The sequence below is a fragment of the Panicum virgatum genome, chromosome 8N (assembly GCF_016808335.1).
Source record: "Panicum virgatum strain AP13 chromosome 8N, P.virgatum_v5, whole genome shotgun sequence".
NCBI lineage: Eukaryota > Viridiplantae > Streptophyta > Magnoliopsida > Poales > Poaceae > Panicum > Panicum virgatum.
Genome location: NC_053152.1, coordinates 47,538,257 through 47,557,216, shown reverse-complemented (window position 1 = coordinate 47,557,216; position 18,960 = coordinate 47,538,257). Strand labels below are relative to the sequence as shown.

The 18,960-nt window shown below is 43.6% G+C and overlaps 1 protein-coding gene across 1 annotated transcript; it reads left to right on the top strand.

Annotated features, from left to right (window-relative positions):
* The first annotated feature begins 4,902 nt into the window (after positions 1-4,902).
* LOC120685170 (magnesium/proton exchanger 1-like) lies at positions 4,903-9,851 on the top strand. Its single transcript, XM_039966994.1, has 5 exons — positions 4,903-5,118; positions 8,186-8,224; positions 8,770-8,917; positions 9,012-9,141; positions 9,244-9,851. Exons 1-5 carry the CDS (start codon positions 4,903-4,905, stop codon positions 9,539-9,541), a joined length of 831 nt encoding a protein of 276 aa, XP_039822928.1. The 3' UTR covers positions 9,542-9,851.
* Positions 9,852-18,960: the final 9,109 nt, after the last annotated feature.

Below are 18,960 nucleotides of genomic sequence, written 5' to 3'. Positions count from 1 at the left end.
TCTCTAGTGAACCAAAACAAGAGCTTGGTGCGCCGGCACCTTGGAGCGTGAAGCTCACCGGCAACGTCATCGACCCTCCGACTTGGTGTGGAGCGGCGACGACATCTTTGTGCGGGGGACGTGGAGACCCCCATCCTTTGTGGAGAAGCTCCTTAGTGGAACCCGAGGCCAAGGTGACCGTGATTGTGTTCACGGAAGAGACTTGGTGGCCGAGTAGTAATACTCTTAGTGAGTGCTACAACAACGTGGATGTAGGTGTGCCTTTGTGGCTAACCGAACCACGGGATAAACACCCGCGTCAAGAGTTTGCTATCTCCTATCCCGCTCTTTAAGCTTCCGCATTTATTACTTGCAACCTTTGTGCCTTTACTTTCATAGAGTAGTTTCTTGTTAGGAAAGGCTATAGGGTGCATAACTCTTTTGGGATAGGGGTTTCACACTAGAACAACCTAGTTGCACATCTAGATAGCTTGTTTTAGTTTAAGTTTTGTGCAAACTAGTTGGAGCTATAGGTCTAAGTTTTTATTAGTGCCAAATTCACCCCCTCCCCCTGTTAGGCTAGAGCACCTTATCACTTTCAAGTCACAATCACCAAAACTTACCATATTGCATCTATTAGCCTAGAAGCTTCCAAAATCGAATGCATTTTATATGTGCATCAGGATCAAGTTCAGATACATATGATAGATATTGTAAGTGTATACCATTATAATACCATAACGAAAGAGAGTAGTAAGAAGTTAATTACATGACTGAAAATCTCAATCTTAAGTAAATAAAATAAACGTCTTGAACTACCAGCGGATTTTCATCTTCACAGGCAGATGACTGGGAGACATATGCCTAGAACTCCTCGAAGTCTTCCAGAAAATTATCTTATTTTGAGCAGCATTCATTTTAATAAAGCAAGCGTGAGTACATTTATGGTTGATACTCAGCAAGTCGTGTAAATTTATATGACACGCAAGGCCAAATCAAGGAATAGCTGACATGGTTTAACTGCGATAAGCACTTTTAGTTGATCAAGTTTTATTTAGCAAGCATTAACTAAGTATATGTTTGTACCTCTAACCCACAAATAAGCAATTGAAATAAATAATATAATCATAAATGAGAACATCAATTTAGATCATCTTCATGTTCAATTATCATGTGAGGGATCAAGCCGATGTTAACCGTGAGCACGGTATATATCAGTTTAAACTCTATAAAGGTTGTACACTTTACCCACAATTCATGTTTCACTTTGTGCCTGTGTTTGTAAGGCCCTTAAACACTTCCGAGGTGAGTGGAAGGAATTCACTACGAGACATTTACAAAGAGTCTCTAACTTATGAAAATCCGCAAAGGTTCCAAGCCAAAGCGGACATAACACTTCCTAATGAGAATGGCGCCTTAACCAGGAACATATCAGCGCCTCAAGAGGACCGAGCTATACCCTAGCGATGCATTCCCTCTTTCCCTTTTGGTAAGATCGTCATAAGGTAGAGTCTCTAATCTATTAGCCAAGATCAGAGCCATATAGTATTGTGGTCGTACTATTTTCCTAGGTGGTTCTCCATGTTCCAATTAATGCAATGATCTTAATTATAAACAAAAGGTATACCAGGACATAAAATATATCAGGTGTAGCATTGCCTCCAAGTTATCTAACCATAGTCTGGTACATGAGTAACTAGCATAGCTACAACATAATGTTGAATAACTTAAGTTTAAATTAAGGAAGGATAAATAAACTAGGCACATCCTTAATTGGGACCCTTCATATTCAAGACACATGCATACATAAAAAGTAAATGTGAATATTAATAATTATTGGGACAACAATATGATCAAGGACCACTTTCCTTCCTCAAAGTACTACTGCTGCTCAGTGTCTTCAAAGCCTTAGTTGTTGATCCTCGAACTATGCACCGTCTATCATATCACACAAGTACAAACAAGAAAGCAAGTACAATAAAAAAGAAACAAGACACCAAACAATGTAAACAGAACAAAACGAGGTTATAAAGCTACCATACACATTATAAGGATCAAGTGAGCGCAATAATCATTGAAAACAGAGTGAAAATGATAAAGATATGGCTAAAACAAGGTTCCAGGGCTTATTTGTGATAAATTTCAAATCAAAAGGGCTCTTGGTGAAGAAATCGAGGGTCGAAACAAAAATTAAACCTAAAACTGAGGGACTAACTTGCAAGACTACGGATCCTGAATGACGGGTTGGATTTTATAAAAACATAGGGGCTAAAATAGAAGAAAAAGGCATGTTTTGCAATTACTTTTGAACTAACATGGATTGTGAGTTGATTTACAAAAAACTGAGGGGCTTTTTTGTAAAATGCCTTAGGGTTCTCCGGTATGAATCTAATTGACCTGGGTTAGATCCAATCTGGGCTATTGGATTCGGATCGAGCGGCTAGGGTTGGCTGGGCGGAGCGGGCGGTAGCGCTGGTCACCGGCAGTGGGATCTGCGATGGCGGGCTCGTCGGTGTTTCGCGAAAACGCGATTCCAACCTCAGTTTTGAGCGCGGGTTGGTTTGGGAGCGAGAGCGTGAGACGATGAGAGCATCTAGGGGCTCGGTGCAAGGCCTCGTTGAGCGGGGCAAGGCGCTCCATGGCGGCACACGAATGGCTCGCTCCGGCGAGCGATTGTGAGCGAGAGAGAGCGGGGTAGAGGGAACACAAGACTTTGAAATGAAGGAACTGCCTCCCGACTTTGATGGGAGGTCAGGGGGGATCATGGGTGCTTAAGTAGGGGTTGAGGAATCCTTGGCGTGCGGGCCAAGGGAAGGCCACGGCAGCACGCGCTGCCAAGTCAGACTGGAGCTTGAGTCCAGCTCGGCCGGGAGGAAGGGGATAGGCCCAACAAGCGGGGCCCGCCTAGCGGTGAGTGAGGGAGAGAGGGGAGAGGGAGGCGCTGGGTTGGGCCGGGAAAACAAAGAAGTTGGACGAGCGGTGGGCTAAGGAGAAGATGAGAAAGGGAGAAAGAGAGAAGGAGAAAGAGAGAAAGGGAGAGGGCCGGGCCAAAAAGGAAAAGAAAAAGGGAGAGGAAAAGGAAAGCTTTTGAATAAAAGGACAAACAACTTCAATTTAAAATTTAAATTCAAAAAATTCAAATCCAAACTGAACCTCAAACAAAAAATATAATGCAAACAGCATGAATGCACAAAACCTAGTAACCTTATATTTTATTTTATGTCTAAGTAATTTATTTGAAATTCACGATAAATGTTCTAAAATAAAGATAAATTAAATAAAACCTTATCGCGCTTGCAATAAATCTAACAAATTTAATTTGTTTCCTAATTAAAAATTAGGGTGTTACACCCCTGCCAACATCCATGAAGAAGTTTTGCTTTTAATCCTTGAAATAACTGGTTGGCTTGTTGATTCCGAGTGCTTAAAAATTCTTGTGTTTCTTTTGGTCCAAATGACCCAGCACACCAATGTAATTAGCAGAACATTACATAGCACAAAACTACCAACTTTCTAGGCTCCATGCTATCTTTCCGTAGAGACGGGGGTATTAACTCACTGCCAGAAGTACCAAATGGAGAGGGAAAACCATTGACAATGTTACCATTTGTCTATGAATAATTTTAAATTGTCAAGCTTTACTTAAAGGAGTAAAAGATAAAATTGCCCAGGGGTCACCGTAGTTGCTGCATGACTTTAAGACCAACTTGAGCCCACAACAGAGAATGAAAGAGCCAGACAATACTGCAGAAACTAAGGCTAAAAACGTAACTATCTTGCAAGCACCTTCTTAAGAGCTGGTGTTTGTTCGTCTTCAGAATCATCATCCACTACCATTGAGCAAACTGCAGTTGTGATCGCTGTAGTTTGGTCATCTCCGATATCTCATTGAATCATTGTTAGTCTGCACCATGCAATCCAGGCTATGAGGTGCAGGAGTATTTAAGCAGTATAATCAGTTGTGCACACATTATTTCCCCACCACGAGAATGGGACCAATATGTGTGATTGCTATCATTCCAATCGGCTGACCAACTGCTACAGCTCTTTGCTTTGCACGGTGCTGGATTTCAATCTTGTTTGAGTTTTGACAGCATCATCTTTTCGCATGGCCAGTGCCCAATTTTTAGTGTTCAATCTGCATTGGCTCTCTTTCCTCACTCTGCACGGCGGCCATTGCAAGGCTGTGACTATCATCGAGTTTGACAATATCATGTTTCTGCATTTGGTGAGGAGGATCCCGTGCTGCACATCGCAGCAGCCATAAACAGCGGCCTTCCTTGCTTTCTTCGTCAGCAAGCAGTGGAGCTTGGCCTGATTCAAACGGATATTCAGTTGTTACGTGAGATGGCCTTCGCATCGGCTTTCCGTCCACGATCAATCCTTCAAAAGAAACAAATAAACTCAGTTGAAAGCTTTCACAGGAGACAGGACTGGAGCCATCGACAAAGCAGGCACAGGACTGGAGCTTCGTGATAACTGACAACCCCGTGCAACTCTGAACTTCTGAATAAGCAGACCCCTCCGTTCTTCTTGACTAATGCGGCGGCGAGGCTGCCGCTTGCCCAGCAGCGACCTCCACCGGCGGGGCTCGCAGTCGGGCTCCTCCGGTCTCGTGGTCCACCTCTGCCATGGCGCCTCCCAGCTCCCCCACCTGCCTGATGAGGATTGAGGGGTCGATCACGCCATGACTCACGAACTGAAATACGCGCGCGCCCGATCTCGCCCGCACATCTCCCATCCGACGGCTAACACCGGCCGACGGGTCCACCCGGTCGGTACTCCAACTACCGTCCACACCCTGTCGTCGGCTCGTCGCAAGCAAGCCACCGCCGTTGGCTCCTCATTGCTCGCCGGAGCTCCACCGCGTCACGTGGAGGTTCCCCTCCTGTATCTTCTGTCCCCGCTCCGCTCGCGCCAGCCATGACCGCCGTGCGCTCCTCGTCTCCTGCCGCCACGTGCGCCGTGCCTGCGGCCCTGCTCCTCATCTCCTGCCATGTGCCATCCACCAGGAAGAACGCCTCCTGCCTCAGGCCGTGGCTTGCGGCTCGCCGGAGCGCCGCTGCGCGCCTGCGCCCTGGAAGAAGCAGCCACGCGGCGCTCATGCGCGTCGCCCTGGCAGCGATTGCGTACCGTACCGTAGGAAGAACATTCTTCAAACAAGTCCAAGGACTGCATCTCGTCTGAGCGCTACCAATGAGCTAAACATCGTGCTGTACAATTCATTTTGCCTGCTCACTGGCCTACAGCCAAAGTAAAGCCACACGTTACGTTGTACATACAGTTCCAAGATATGCACCAGCTACTTTTTGCAAAAGGATGAAAATACTTTGCTCTGGTAAAAAAAAAATCCCCCTAATTTGATACTTTCTTTGAGTCTTTTTTTAATAAACATTCAAAAATTTGATACCGTAAGAATTGATCCATGCGGAGGTGCAGTACTCATTCTTGCAACCTATGAAAGTGTATAAGAAGCTGGGTTCTGCATGCGGCATGCCTACCATTGTGAAGTAAACGTGGCAAAAAAAAAAGCAGCAGCAGGCAAGGAGTAGATGACAACGGTCAGCGTTTTTAAATGACTGGTTCAATGGTGCATCCAAATGGTGTGGGAGAATCCAAGTGATCAATACTTCACTGATGGGAGTGCTTAAATACTCTTCCCTCCATCTCTTCATTGTGCATAGCAAGAATAATACATGTCTCAAAGTTTCAGACTGATGACACTCGTGCATTTATTTGGGATATTAGAGATAAACAAACCATGGTGACAGCAACTGATGTCTCTTGCGTGGGCATGTTGTTGTAAAGTCATTCGACAATAATGAAAGTGCTCAAGATTTGCAAGAGAAGTTTTCAGCTATGTGGAAGCAAACTGAACCAAAAATGTCTAGTTAGTAGGAAGAAGTAAATCTGGCTATCTTGCTTCGAATTCAAAGCAGTCCCACCATGATAAAGAACTACGATCTTATTATTTTGCATGATAATTTCAATCTTGTAGAATAATGTGGCATTAGATATATAAGCAAGCTTGTCATACATGCGTATATGTAACTGTTAATTTTCACAACAACAATACCGGTCAGTTGCCATATATGGTCGGCATAGGTATGTTTTAGGCGACAACAAGTCGGACTAGCCGTGCCCAGCAGCAGCAGATAATAACACAAGCCCAAATCATTTAAAAACAATGCACATTGTACAGCATTAACGCGCGCTCTGCTTCTTTTAGCCTCTCGTCTTGTTCTTGCTATGCTCCCATGGCGATGTCGACCAATAAGCATGTACAAATATGTACCAAACTATGCACACTAGTTACTTTCATCAAATTTGGCAGCAAGCAAAAGTTCATGCTGATTGCTCAGCTGTTCTGAATGACTATGCTGAATCAAGCACCCGACGCAAAAAGCAAGAACTCTAATCTACTAATAAGCAAAGTATTTTCATCCTTTGGCCAAGGATTGCACAAATATATTGCAATTGTTGCAAAAGTACGTAGCTGATGCAGAGCTTGGAATTCCACAACAATTAACACGTGTGACTGTACATTGACACTGTAAGCCAGGTGAGATACAGAGCTTGGACTTGTGCCACTGCCAACGCGTGCAGAAATTCGCTGCACGCCACTGCGGCTGCTCATGGGGGCTGGGTGGGCATACCGAGGTGACTGTGACCGTCACCCGCGTGCGCCGCGGTGGCGCGCAGGATTGTGGGGTGGGCGCCGGCCGGGGCGACCGGCGGCATCGTGTGGCCCGCTTCCATGGCGCAGGCGTGCAGTGCCACTCCGGCGAGCCAGGACGTGCAGCACGACGTTACGTTCTTGGCGACGGCGGCCAGAGGTGGATCGATGCGTGGCAGGAGGAACTCGATGTCCATGTCACCTAGGGGCTGGGGGCTGGGCTGCGGATGTAGTAGCCTCGGCCGACGCGCGGCGGTGAGCCGGTGATGAGCTAGGCAAGCAAGACCGCGAGAGCATGCATGGCGCCGGCCGGCCGCAGCTAGAGCGTGTCGTGGCGCACGCATGCTTGACATGTACAACACATGGATCTTCAGGATCTGATCCTCTGCTTTAAGAATAATCGATCGTTCTGGAATACTTTGCTCAGTAGAGTGGAGTTCTCTTTCTTTTTCCGCCAGGTGCTTTATTCAGCTAGTCATTCAGAACAGTGAGCAATCAGCATGAACTTTTGCTTGCTGCCAAATTTGACGCAAGTAACTAGTGTGCATAGTTTGGTCCTTACACATATTTATACATGCTTATTTGTGTAGGAACGCTGTACATTTTTCTGGTGCGCAGTGTATCATATGTAAATTGGCAGACAGCGCCATGGGAGCATAGCAAGAACAAGACATGTGGCTAAAAGAAGAAGAGCACGCGTAACTAATGACGTGCAATGTACATTTTTTATGATTTGAGCCAGTGTTCTTATTTTCTTGCTGCTGCTGGCCACGGCAGTGCGTCTTGTACTCTTGTTGTCTCCGAAAACATAACTAAGCCGACCACACCTCGCTGGTGTTTGTGTTGTTGTAAAAATTAACAATTACAAATACACATGTATGACAAGCTTATCTAATGATGCATTATTCCACAAGATTACAATTATCATGCAAAATAATAAGATTATAATTCTTTATCATGGAGGGATCATATGCGTATTTGAATTGAAATGGACAGACCTACTTCTTCCTACTAACTAGACACTAGATGCATCTTTCTGTTTGGTTGAACTTGCTTCCACATATCAGGCCCGTATCTAAGCATGTGCGGGCCGTGCGACCGCACAGGGCCCCCGAATTTGAAGGGCCCCAAAATATTAGATATACATTAGATATAGTCATGTAAATACTTTAATTTAGTTAATTATTGATCCAATTTGTAGCAAAATATGGCCCAAATTGCTCCTAAAAGATAAATCATTGTAGGCGTATCACTTATCACTTCCTTTTACATGGGTGCTACTTGGGGTCAGGTGTGTGATCTCGAGTGGACCTATCACAGCACCACAACCTCTCCAGGATTCCATATTTTAAACCTAAAATCGGCCTAATAAACCAGGCCCCTCAATGCTTTGTTGCTAAAACAAACTTTTTTGGAAAAAAATTTTGTTGCTCAAACAATAACAATTGTTCCAGCAATAAAAGAAATTATTCCGGAACAAAAAAACTGCCAATCACACTTGTGACTTCTAACATTTGTGCTTTCACACAGCACATCGCGCTTATCGCGCTTGCCGGCTACTATCGCTTGGTATTCGCGATCCTGCACTAGGCCACTAGGGCCCAGTCCATTGTTTCGCACAGGGCCCTCGAATTTGCCGGTACGGCCCTGCCACATATATAGCTGAAAACTTCTCTTGCAACTTAGGTGCTTTCATTATTATTAGAGGCCTTCACCAGCAACCCGCCTAGGAGTGCAACAACCATTGCTGTCACCATAGTTTATTTATCTCCAGTATCCCAAATGCACGAGTGTCATTAGTTTGAAGCTTTGAAGTATCTATTCTCGCACACAATGAAGGAGGTGGAGGGAAAGGTATTTAATCACTCCCATCAGTGAAGTATTGATCACCTTAGATTCTCCCACAACATTTGGATGCAAAATTGAAACAGTCATTTGAAGACGCTGACCAGTTTTCATGTACTCCTTGCCTGCCTGCTGCTTTTTTTCTTTTGACACTTCCTTCAGAATGGTAGGCATGCAGAACACATGTTAACATCGTTTCTTTGTGGTGGCTTCGAAGCAAGAAGCAAGATGAAGAATTGTGCTGTCTGGTTTAAGTGACTTCCATTAAGTTCAAATCCTCACTAGCAACTTTCCCTTTTTTCTGTCACGTGCAGTGCGTCACAGCAGCCAGAACTTCCACTGAAACTCTTGCGGTTTGTTCATCCACAATATCACAAGGAAAATGCAGGAGTGTTATCAAAATAAGCTGCGTCACAGGTTAGAACATACCCCTACACAAATTTTATCATTCGATCTTCTGACCAATATGTGGCTGCACTTGTTGACATGAAAAATTATTTTTTCTGTCCAGGAATAAGTTCATATGTTATAGCATTTACGGCACTAGCAGCTGGAACCTCATGGCCAGATCTAGTTGCGAGCAAGATAGCTGCCGAGCGTCAAGTCACTGCAGACTCTGCTATAGCCAACATCACTTGCAGGTTTATTTTTGCACATTTCTTCTCCAATCAGTTCAATACATTCCTTAGAAAAACAATTCCTCAAATTGGAGCTGAATAAACTGACTAAATCTCTTGCTGCAGTAATTCAGTGAACATATATGTTGGCATTGGCATCCCGTGGTTGATCGACACAGTGTACAACTTCTTTGTCTACCAGGAACCACTGTACAAAGACAATGCTGCTGGTCTGAGCTTCTCCCTTCTAGTCTTCTTTGCAACATCATTTGGCTGTATCACTGTTTTGGTTCTCCGTCGCATTGTACTTGGTGCCGAGCTTGGGGGCCCTAGGTTATGGGCTTGGACTACATCGGTGTACTTTATGGCCCTTTGGGTTGTTTTTGTTGTGTTTTCCTCTCTTAGAGTTTCTGGAATAATATAGGCTGAAAACACAGGTGGTCAATTTTATTTTTTATTTTTATTTTTTACTGTTTGTCTTCATATCCACACAGAAAACGTGGAGGTGAAATTAGGGATTATAGTATAGATGTTTGATATGTGCAATGATTATTTGAGCCAGAAATATGTTGTATAGTTGCACAATTGTTGAATCTTAATAGTTGTGGGTGATCCTTGTATATAATCATACACGTGTAATATTAGGGCTTATGAAAGTTGTACTATATTTGTCGATTGCGGACAATACATTGGGCATATGCACCAATGACTGTAAGGAGAAAAAAAAGATTGAAGCCAATTTTTCATACTAGAATGTTAACTTCACTTTCAGTACAACTTTTCTAATGACATTTTCTGTACCGCTGAAAGCCTATACTAGTCTTCACTTAATCCAGCAACATGATTAAGCATGGTGTGAGGACAGGAAACTAACGTCGCGTGAAGAATCTCAATCGGATAACAAGCATCTTTGCTGGCTGCACAACTGGCATGGATATTTGCAAGTGTCGATGTCTCCTCTGTTATGCTGGTTGGATATAACCGGCACGGATGAGAGTTTTCTTTTCTTTTTTTCTTTTTCTTTTTGAGCATGGCATGGATGAGAGTTAGTAGCTGGCACAGATGAAGATTTTTATAGTAGTTATTTGTGAATGGGAAAACATATATTATACTAGTAAGATGCATGAAGATTTTTATAGTAGTTATTTGTGAATGGGGAAACATATTATACTAGTAAGATGCAATTTGTAATGAAAGCTCTCATGAGACATGTATCATATGAGTTGGCTTCATACACACGAACTGATACACTTCTTTAGTCAGACAGCAGCTCCATGATCAACCAAGGCAGTTCTGATTACTTCTATTGATTGCAATGAACAATCTTATTGGCCTTAGTAGTTGGAGTGTATATGGATAGTTCCGTGACTCTTATGTTATGCATCGTTGTGGAAAATGGCTCCATAAACAGTCATAAACAGTCATTTGTTAGGACATATTCTCTTGTACGAGGAGAAAAATAAGCATCTATCTTGTAAACTAGTATTACTAGAATTAGTATTTAATAGTTTGAAGAACTTAATTTTTTATTGAGTACTCGACTGTTTATTTTTTTAAAATAGCATGCAAGATGTTAGTTAGAAAAGAGGAGAATTAATGTACGCCATAAATAGAACATGATGACAAATTCGATAAGAAAAAAATCCAGGTCTTGTCCCAGAAGGGAGCAGCTCCTACTACAGTTTTTCTTATATGCATAAAAATCCTTATATCACTCTGGATGCTGTCAAGCGATGTTGCTGGTTCAATTTTTGTACCTTTGAAGCTGACAATTTTGGAGAGTAAGCGGTAAAATGCTGCATTCAGATCAGAGATAATTTTGAGAGTGTGCCTAGGGATGAAGTTTCCATGAGTGTATTCTAGTGCCGAAGAAACAGAGGACACTGACACGATTTGTCTACCTTCAATATCTCATGGAAGTGGTAGCCGGATGAACCAACATGGCACTTTGCTAATAGCTGCGGAAATGAGAACATGTGTGGTATTTATTAAGAGATACTAGTCTGATGCTGCTTCACAAAATTGAGATGACTTTTTAGTTAGTCACCTAAAAGAGCTGAGGTATCAATCATCATCTACTCCTTGGTACACACGCAGAACAAATGAATGGACCACTCTTGGTCCTACGGACATAATTAAAAATTCCAGACCACCTATTAATCGATTTCATTTTTTTTGAAACTAAATTAATCGAGTTCATAACCATGAGCAAAAACATTTTCCATGTGACGCAACACGATTGTGTGCCGCAAGAGAGTAAACAAGAGTACCACGACTCCACGAGCAGAGAAATAAACAGAGTAAACAAGAGTAAACATTTTCCATGGAACCAGAGTGCACAATAAAAAATGAAATAGCGAGATGCCATTCTCATATGGCGAGAAGTATGCCATTGCTTGGCTCAGAGGGTCTTGCAATAAAAAATAAAACATTTTCTTGTTGATACTTTTCTAGATTTTTCGAAACTTGCAGGATGTCTAGCTCTATGAGGTCTTTCTCCTCAGAGGGTGTGCCCTCGACTTGATGGGTCACCCTTAGGCTTCGATTCTTAAGCTCTTCTGGTGTCATTGCTTCGGCACCATATATTAGTCTGAATGGAGTGAACTTGGTGGTTCTTGATTCTGATGTGTTGTGGGACCAGATGATCTTCGGGAGTTCATCTACCCACTTGCCCTTTTTCTGATCGAACAAGCACTTCTCAATGCTGCCGAAGACGATGCCGTTGGCCCTTTCGATAGCCCCGTTGGATTGTGGGTGGTACACCTGTAACATCCCAGAGTTTTAAAATGCTAAGTAAGAAATATTAAATACGATATTATGCATAATCAACCAAGGAGATGGACTCGAATACATTTATGTATGCATGCATGTGTATGTGTATAGATGCATACGTCAGAAACCGTAAATAATTTTTAAACTCATGTAAGTCTACATATGAAAACGAATAGGCGTCTCTCTAAAATCATGTTAAATCAAAGTCTTGTTGAAGTCAAAGAGAGAAAATAAAAGTTTGAACATAAAATGACAGGTCCTTTGAACCGTAGTGTTCAAAGATTTAAATTATCTGTCAAATTTCAAACTATTCTGCTTTGAAAATAATTTCTAAAATATAGCTCAAATGAATTTTTGTCCAAAACCAAAGTTGTAGGATTTCAAAAGATGAACAACTTTTGTGTTCAAAGTTTTTCGAGTTGCTACACACAAGTGGGAGAAAAATTTGAATTTCAAAGTATATTGGATATTTTCAAATGAACTCAAGTTTCAATTTTTATCTTTGAAACGAAGTCTCAAATGAAAAAGTGCCTAAAACGAAAGTTGTAGATCTCAAAATTTTACTCAAGTTTGGTATTCAAAAGTTTTTCGTTTGAACTCGGGAGAAAGGAGAAAAATTGAATTTACAAACGAGAGTTTTGAACTTCGCTTTATTTACGATTTTGCCCTCGCTCCATTTCCCTTCTCTGTTCCTGCAGTGACGCCGTTCCCCGTCGAACGCCGTCGCCTCGCCGTCGTCCACGCGTCGCCGCGCCGTTCAACCACCGTCGCCGCTTAAGCCGTCCGTCGAGGCCAATTTGGTTTTCGCCTCTCCACTCTCACCTCACCCGAGCCGAGCTCTGCTCGCACGCCACGCTCGCCGTGAGCCATGGCCGCCGCCGCCCACGGCCACCGCGGCGCCCCGCGCCATCACCCTCTCTTTCCCTAAACCGAGTACCCCAGCACGACCACCGCGTCCCAGTGACCCTCCCAAACCCGTCCGCCCCTCTCAATCGCCGCCGGCAAGCCGTCGCCGCGGCACAGAGCCCCGCCGGCCGCCCGCTTCCCGTGGAGCTCCCACCTCCGGCCTCCTTCTGCCTCAACGGAGCCCGGGAACGGGATCCTCGAATCCCAGTGAAGCTCATCGGCCCAAGCCCTCCACCCCTTGCCGCCGGAGTGCCGCTGCCGACGAGCCCCATCGCCGCCGGCCACTGGTGCTCGTGGAGGCGCCACCTCGGACCACCTCTTCGCGAGCCAAGGCCACCAGCAGGTACGCGACGACCTCCTCGTGCCCCTCCCCCACCTATCCCACGCCGCCGGAGCCTCTCCTCGCCGGGAAAAGCTGCGTCCTACCTCCTCTGTTCCTTCCCCGTCCAAGGACCCGCGCTGAGAAGAAACAGAAGTCCAGGGGGCCAAGCGCAAAAACGCCATGAACTCAAAACAGCAAACTTTGAAAATACCTAGAAAATCGTAGAAAAATCAGAAAAATACAAATCCAAATGTTTTGGAATCCTTGAAACAAGACCTACAACTTTTGTTACATCCAGTTTTGCATTTAACCAATATTTGTATCTCTATATTAAATATTAGTTTTATACACCTTTGTATGTATCTCCTGTTGTAGTCCTGAACTAAGGCTAGTTTTTGGACAGTGTGCTATACCCTAGATGAGTAGCTTACTGTAAAAATTTGATGACATTTTGACAAATCTAGCTATATGTTTCATTAGATCTTGGTTTATGCCTTTGTTAAATAAAATTTAATCCACAGGGTTCTGTTTTAATTTTCCTGAGCTGAAATTTTTACAGAAGCCTTACGTTAGTTCCTAGATGCTAGAGAAAAATTTTGGGAATTTTTAGTAAGGTATCACTAGTCCTTTTTATTTATTCATGAATAAACTTTGTAAATCAAAAACCCTAGTTTCCTTCATTAGAAAAATCTCATACTTTTACTAGAGCTCTCCCTTGAGTACATAATCATGGCAGTAAAGTTTGAGACCCTGAAACTCAGTATAATTGCTTGTATGACTTAAACTTGATTAATGTAGCGATCACGTGTTTTATTTTTCATGCCTTGTGTACTGACCTTTTAAATCTGAAAAATTTATAGTAATCTCATCTTAGGTTAGTCAACGTTCAGTTAAGCTTTCACTGCCATTAATTGCACTATTTGACCTATACGATTTAGCCTTTAGCTAGGAGGAACTTTATTGTTGGACTATACACTGGTGATTTAGTCTTTGTTAAAGTGCTGGTGTTACATGAGTTAGTAAGATTTTGAAACCACCCCGTTCTTTTATGAACTAAGTTGTATTAAATAACCACTTTATAAATGACTGCCTAGGAAATGTTAATTAAGAAGTTTCACATCCAAACTCACCTCATGTTGGACTGCAACTTTATCGTGAAGGAAAACTATTAACACCTAAATCACTAAGCCACTCGGAACTTTGCATTCATACGTATACATTGTTGCATTTCATTTAGGTACGATAGATGAACCACGTGAAGGATGTGACGTTGGAGTCGAGCCAGAAGACGGTGAATGGTGGACACATCCAGAAGATGGACGGATGGATCCCGATGTACACGACCGAAGGAAGATGTTCGCCGAGCAGTTGTTCTTTAACTAACACTGACCTAGTGTTAATTCCAGGCAAACCCCGGAGCATGTCCTACTATTTTAAATTTGTGCAACTTATTATTGTTCCTATCTATTTTGTGCATTTAAGTTTACAGGAGTTGACTGGAACCTTAGTTGCATAATCCTAGGTACCTATGCTTGAACACTAGTATGTGTAGGTCGCTAGTTGGCTAAGCTAATTGTTCGGTAGAAGTCGAGTGATTTCCTGTCACTCGCGAGAATTATAGGAGTTGGTTGTTTAACACCTGCTACAACTATAAGATCTACGGGCGGGGCTGTGGTACTTGTGATGCCCTGTCTGTTTAGTGAAATTTGATAAGGCCGCAGTGTGTGGTAGTGGTGGTTAAGCGTTTGAACGTACTAGACACATGCCGAGAATATGGTAATCGGTAAGCTTAAGTACCTGATTGGACCGGCGAGTGGACTTCTCCCTCACCTTCTTTGAACGTCGTTTCTCATGCGCGCACATGCGGGTGCAGAGTCGTCGTACTCTGTAGTCGAGGACGGTGACCCTGATCCACAACCCGGAAAGAAAGGGGAAATGTTGCACGTGTGACTCTGTGAGTAACCACGTGACGTGTGTTTAGGTCTGCCTTGCAAGGTTAACAAATTCGATTCGAATCGTCCGCCTCTCACGGATAATGGGACTGCTTAACCCTTTTGCCACATAGAGTAAGAAGTGAAAGATGATGATGATGAATATGGTTGATTGGATGATGAAAGATAATTGTTTCCCACCATGTATGCTATTGGATAGATGCTCATCTAGAATGGTTAATTGAACTAGAACATGAAAGCTAAAATATGAAATTAAGGATCTACTCTTTACTGCTTTTCGGCAAAACAAACCCCTCAAGCCAAAAGTCTTGCATGTCTAGAGAAAGGGCTAAGTATACCCTTAGTCGGGTAAGCCTTGCTGAGTATTAGTATACTCAGCCTTGCTTGTGGCTTTGTTTTTCAGGTGGTGCATCGGAGGTTACGATTGACGTCATGTACAGGCTTCATCATGACGTCTGGTTTCGTCGCTAGACTATCGTTCATTTTTTCCGTCAAACTTAAACTTTGTTGTCTTTTTATAAATTCAAACTTGGTTTGTAATATTAATTCAATTTCATACTCTGTGCTGTAAAATTTGTGGAATGTTGCATTCTCTGGACTGCTTTGTCGATCCTGTTCAAGTGGTTTAATCGGGATTTTACCCGACAGCACTGCCGGATTACTCCGTTTTAAGTGCGTGTTAACCCTGATTGTCATTTTGATGATGGTTAGCGCACTTAAGCCGGATTAATTTAGGCGGGGTTGCCACAGCTGGTATCAGAGCTGCAAAGCATAGTTCCGAGAGTTTGACAAACCTTAAAAACCTGTTTACTTAAAACTTGATTACAAAAATCGCAATTGCAAATACGTTGGTTCGTTAAGGATTGTGCATAGTTCGTAAAGCCCTAGGAGAATTATGGGAGTTTTGCTAGGTGGCTATCTATTTATGGTTTATTTATATCTGGCTTCCAGCACTTTACATTTTTGTCAAACCTTATTTTTGTGCACAACCAACCCTTAAATTATGTAACGACGCACCTACGCTAAGGTAAGAAGGTAAGGATCCTCAGTCAGCTGAGGGAGTCTGACCTTCCCGTCGGTGATGCGAGCCGAACGTTGCCCTCAAGCAATGGCTTACTTGAGGTGCTGCCAATATATCAACTATCGGTTGACTATATTGGGAGTAAAGTATACTCAGTCAGCTGAGGGAGACTGACCTTCCCGTCGGTGATGCGAACCGAACGCTGTGCTCAAGCAGTGGCCTACTTGAGCTGCTACCAATATACCGACATCGGTCGATTATATTGGGAGTAAAGGAATTTGTGAATACGCCACTAAGTAGCGTATGTTAACGTTGGTCATACGGCGGAAAATTGTATGGCTGCCGTTTCTATAGTGAACGGTAATGTATGGGTGAATATGTGGGCAACTGCATATGCGTTACCCATGTGGCGTAGGACACATGGGGGCCGTTCGTGAGTGCTGGCATGAAGGGTCCAGTCGTGAATATTCATATATATATATATGCTGTTCATTTCCTGCAGGTACGCTAACCCCGATGTCGATAGGTTAAGAACGAATAAAATTCGGCTAAATATATATAGGGAGAGCCGTAATTTGTGCCATGCCACCGGCGCTAACCCCGTAAGTCCAAAGCTATTTGGCAGTTGTTTTGTTTTGTGAGGACGTATGGGACGTGCATGTATCATATCATATCATGTTTGATCTGAAAAGTTGTTAATGGCCAACAATGTTATGTTTCTTATCAAATTTCCTTGTGTGGTTCCTGCTTGTTAACTCACCAAAACTTTCTAACATGCCATGGGTTAATAATATCAATTTAGGTGCCTACCTGTGAACTGCACTAGAAAATGAAATGTCTGTATGCACGAGCATCTTTCCATATCCATGCATTTAACCATCCCACAATAGCAATTTAGTATCATTGTTAGATCAGGTGCATTTTGGTAAAGAGAAAAATAGACTAGCTGTTTATAAGCATTTCTGATCTCCTATTCTATCCTCCGTATCTAGATGCGATATCCTTGATTTTGTAATTATTTTCTTTTGCAATGGGTCCATGAGCGACAAACTAAGGTACCACGATACAACCAAGGACCTCGTGTATCTATCTATTTTGTTTTGGTGCATGTGGGCTTGTACTTGGACGGTCATCTGGTACCATGACAATCAGTACACCTCTCCTTGTGCAGAACAATGGAGGTTGCACGATTTTGTCATTGGCGGAGCGTTGGTATCTTTGATTTATGTGAATGCGGCCCTACTGCATTGATCTTCACACCTCTATTTCACCTCCGCATTTCATCCTCATGAGAGCTCCAAGTTTTTGTATGTGATCCATTTTGTTATCCTATATCAATTCTAATGTACCACTTCATCGGAATCTCGGGACGAGATTCTTTTTAAGGGGGGTAGGCTGTAACATCCCAGAGTTTTAAAATGCTAAGTAAGAAATATTAAATACGATATTATGCATAATCAACCAAGGAGATGGACTCGAATACATTTATGTATGCATGCATGTGTATGTGTATAGATGCATACGTCAGAAACCGTAAATAATTTTTAAACTCATGTAAGTCTACATATGAAAATGAATAGGCGTCTCTCTAAAATCATGTTAAATCAAAGTCTTGTTGAAGTCAAAGAGAGAAAATAAAAGTTTGAACATAAAATGACAGATCCTTTGAACCGTAGTGTTCAAAGATTTAAATTATCTGTCAAATTCCAAACTATTCTGCTTTGAAAATAATTTCTAAAATATAGCTCAAATGATTTTTTGTCCAAAACCAAAGTTGTAGGATTTCAAAAGATGAACAACTTTCGTGTTCAAAGTTTTTCGAGTTGCTACACACAAGTGGGAGAAAAATTTGAATTTCAAAGTATATTGGATATTTTCAAATGAACTCAAGTTTCAATTTTTATCTTTGAAACGAAGTCTCAAATGAAAAAGTACCTAAAACGAAAGTTGTAGATCTCAAAATTTTAATCAAGTTTGGTATTCAAAAGTTTTTCGTTTGAACTCGGGAGAAAGGAGAAAAATTGAATTTACAAACGAGAGTTTTGAACTTCGCTTTATTTACGATTTTGCCCTCGCTCCATTTCCCTTCTCTGTTCCTGCAGTGACGCCGTTCCCCGTCGAACGCCGTCGCCTCGGCGTCGTCCACGCGTCGCCGCGCCGTTCAACCACCGTCGCCGCTTAAGCCGTCCGTCGAGGCCAATTTGGTTTTCGCCTCTCCACTCTCACCTCACCCGAGCCGAGCTCTGCTCGCACGCCACGCTCGCCGTGAGCCATGGCCGCCGCCGCCCACGGCCACCGCGGCGCCCCGCGCCATCACCCTCTCTTTCCCCAAACCGAGTACCCCAGCACGACCACCGCGTCCCAGTGACCCTCCCAAACCCGTCCGCCCCTCTCAATCGCCGCCGGCAAGCCGTCGCCGCGGCACAGAGCCCCGCCGGCCGCCCGCTTCCCGTGGAGCTCCCACCTCCGGCCTCCTTCTGCCTCAACGGAGCCCGGGAACGGGATCCTCGAATCCCAGTGAAGCTCATCGGCCCAAGCCCTCCACCCCTTGCCGCCGGAGTGCTGCTGCCGACGAGCCCCATCGCCGCCGGCCACTGGTGCTCGTGGAGGCGCCACCTCGGACCACCTCTTCGCGAGCCAAGGCCACCAGCAGGTGCGCGACGACCTCCTCGTGCCCCTCCCCCACCTATCCCACGCCGCCGGAGCCTCTCCTCGCCGGGAAAAGCTGCGTCCTACCTCCTCTGTTCCTTCCCCGTCCAAGGACCCGCGCTGAGAAGAAACAGAAGTCCAGGGGGCCAAGCGCAAAAATGCCATGAACTCAAAACAGCAAACTTTGAAAATACCTAGAAAATCGTAGAGAAATCAGAAAA

Excerpts from the sequence above, each read along its gene's own strand:
- LOC120685170 (XM_039966994.1), top strand. The coding sequence starts at position 4,903 with ATGACCGCCGTGCGCTCCTCGTCTCCTGCCGCCACGTGCGCCGTGCCT. Across the intron at positions 8,225-8,769 it reads TTGCCGGCTACTATCGCTTG|TTCAAATCCTCACTAGCAAC; the intron begins GTATTCGCGATC and ends ACTTCCATTAAG. Across the intron at positions 8,918-9,011 it reads CAAAATAAGCTGCGTCACAG|GAATAAGTTCATATGTTATA; the intron begins GTTAGAACATAC and ends TTTTCTGTCCAG.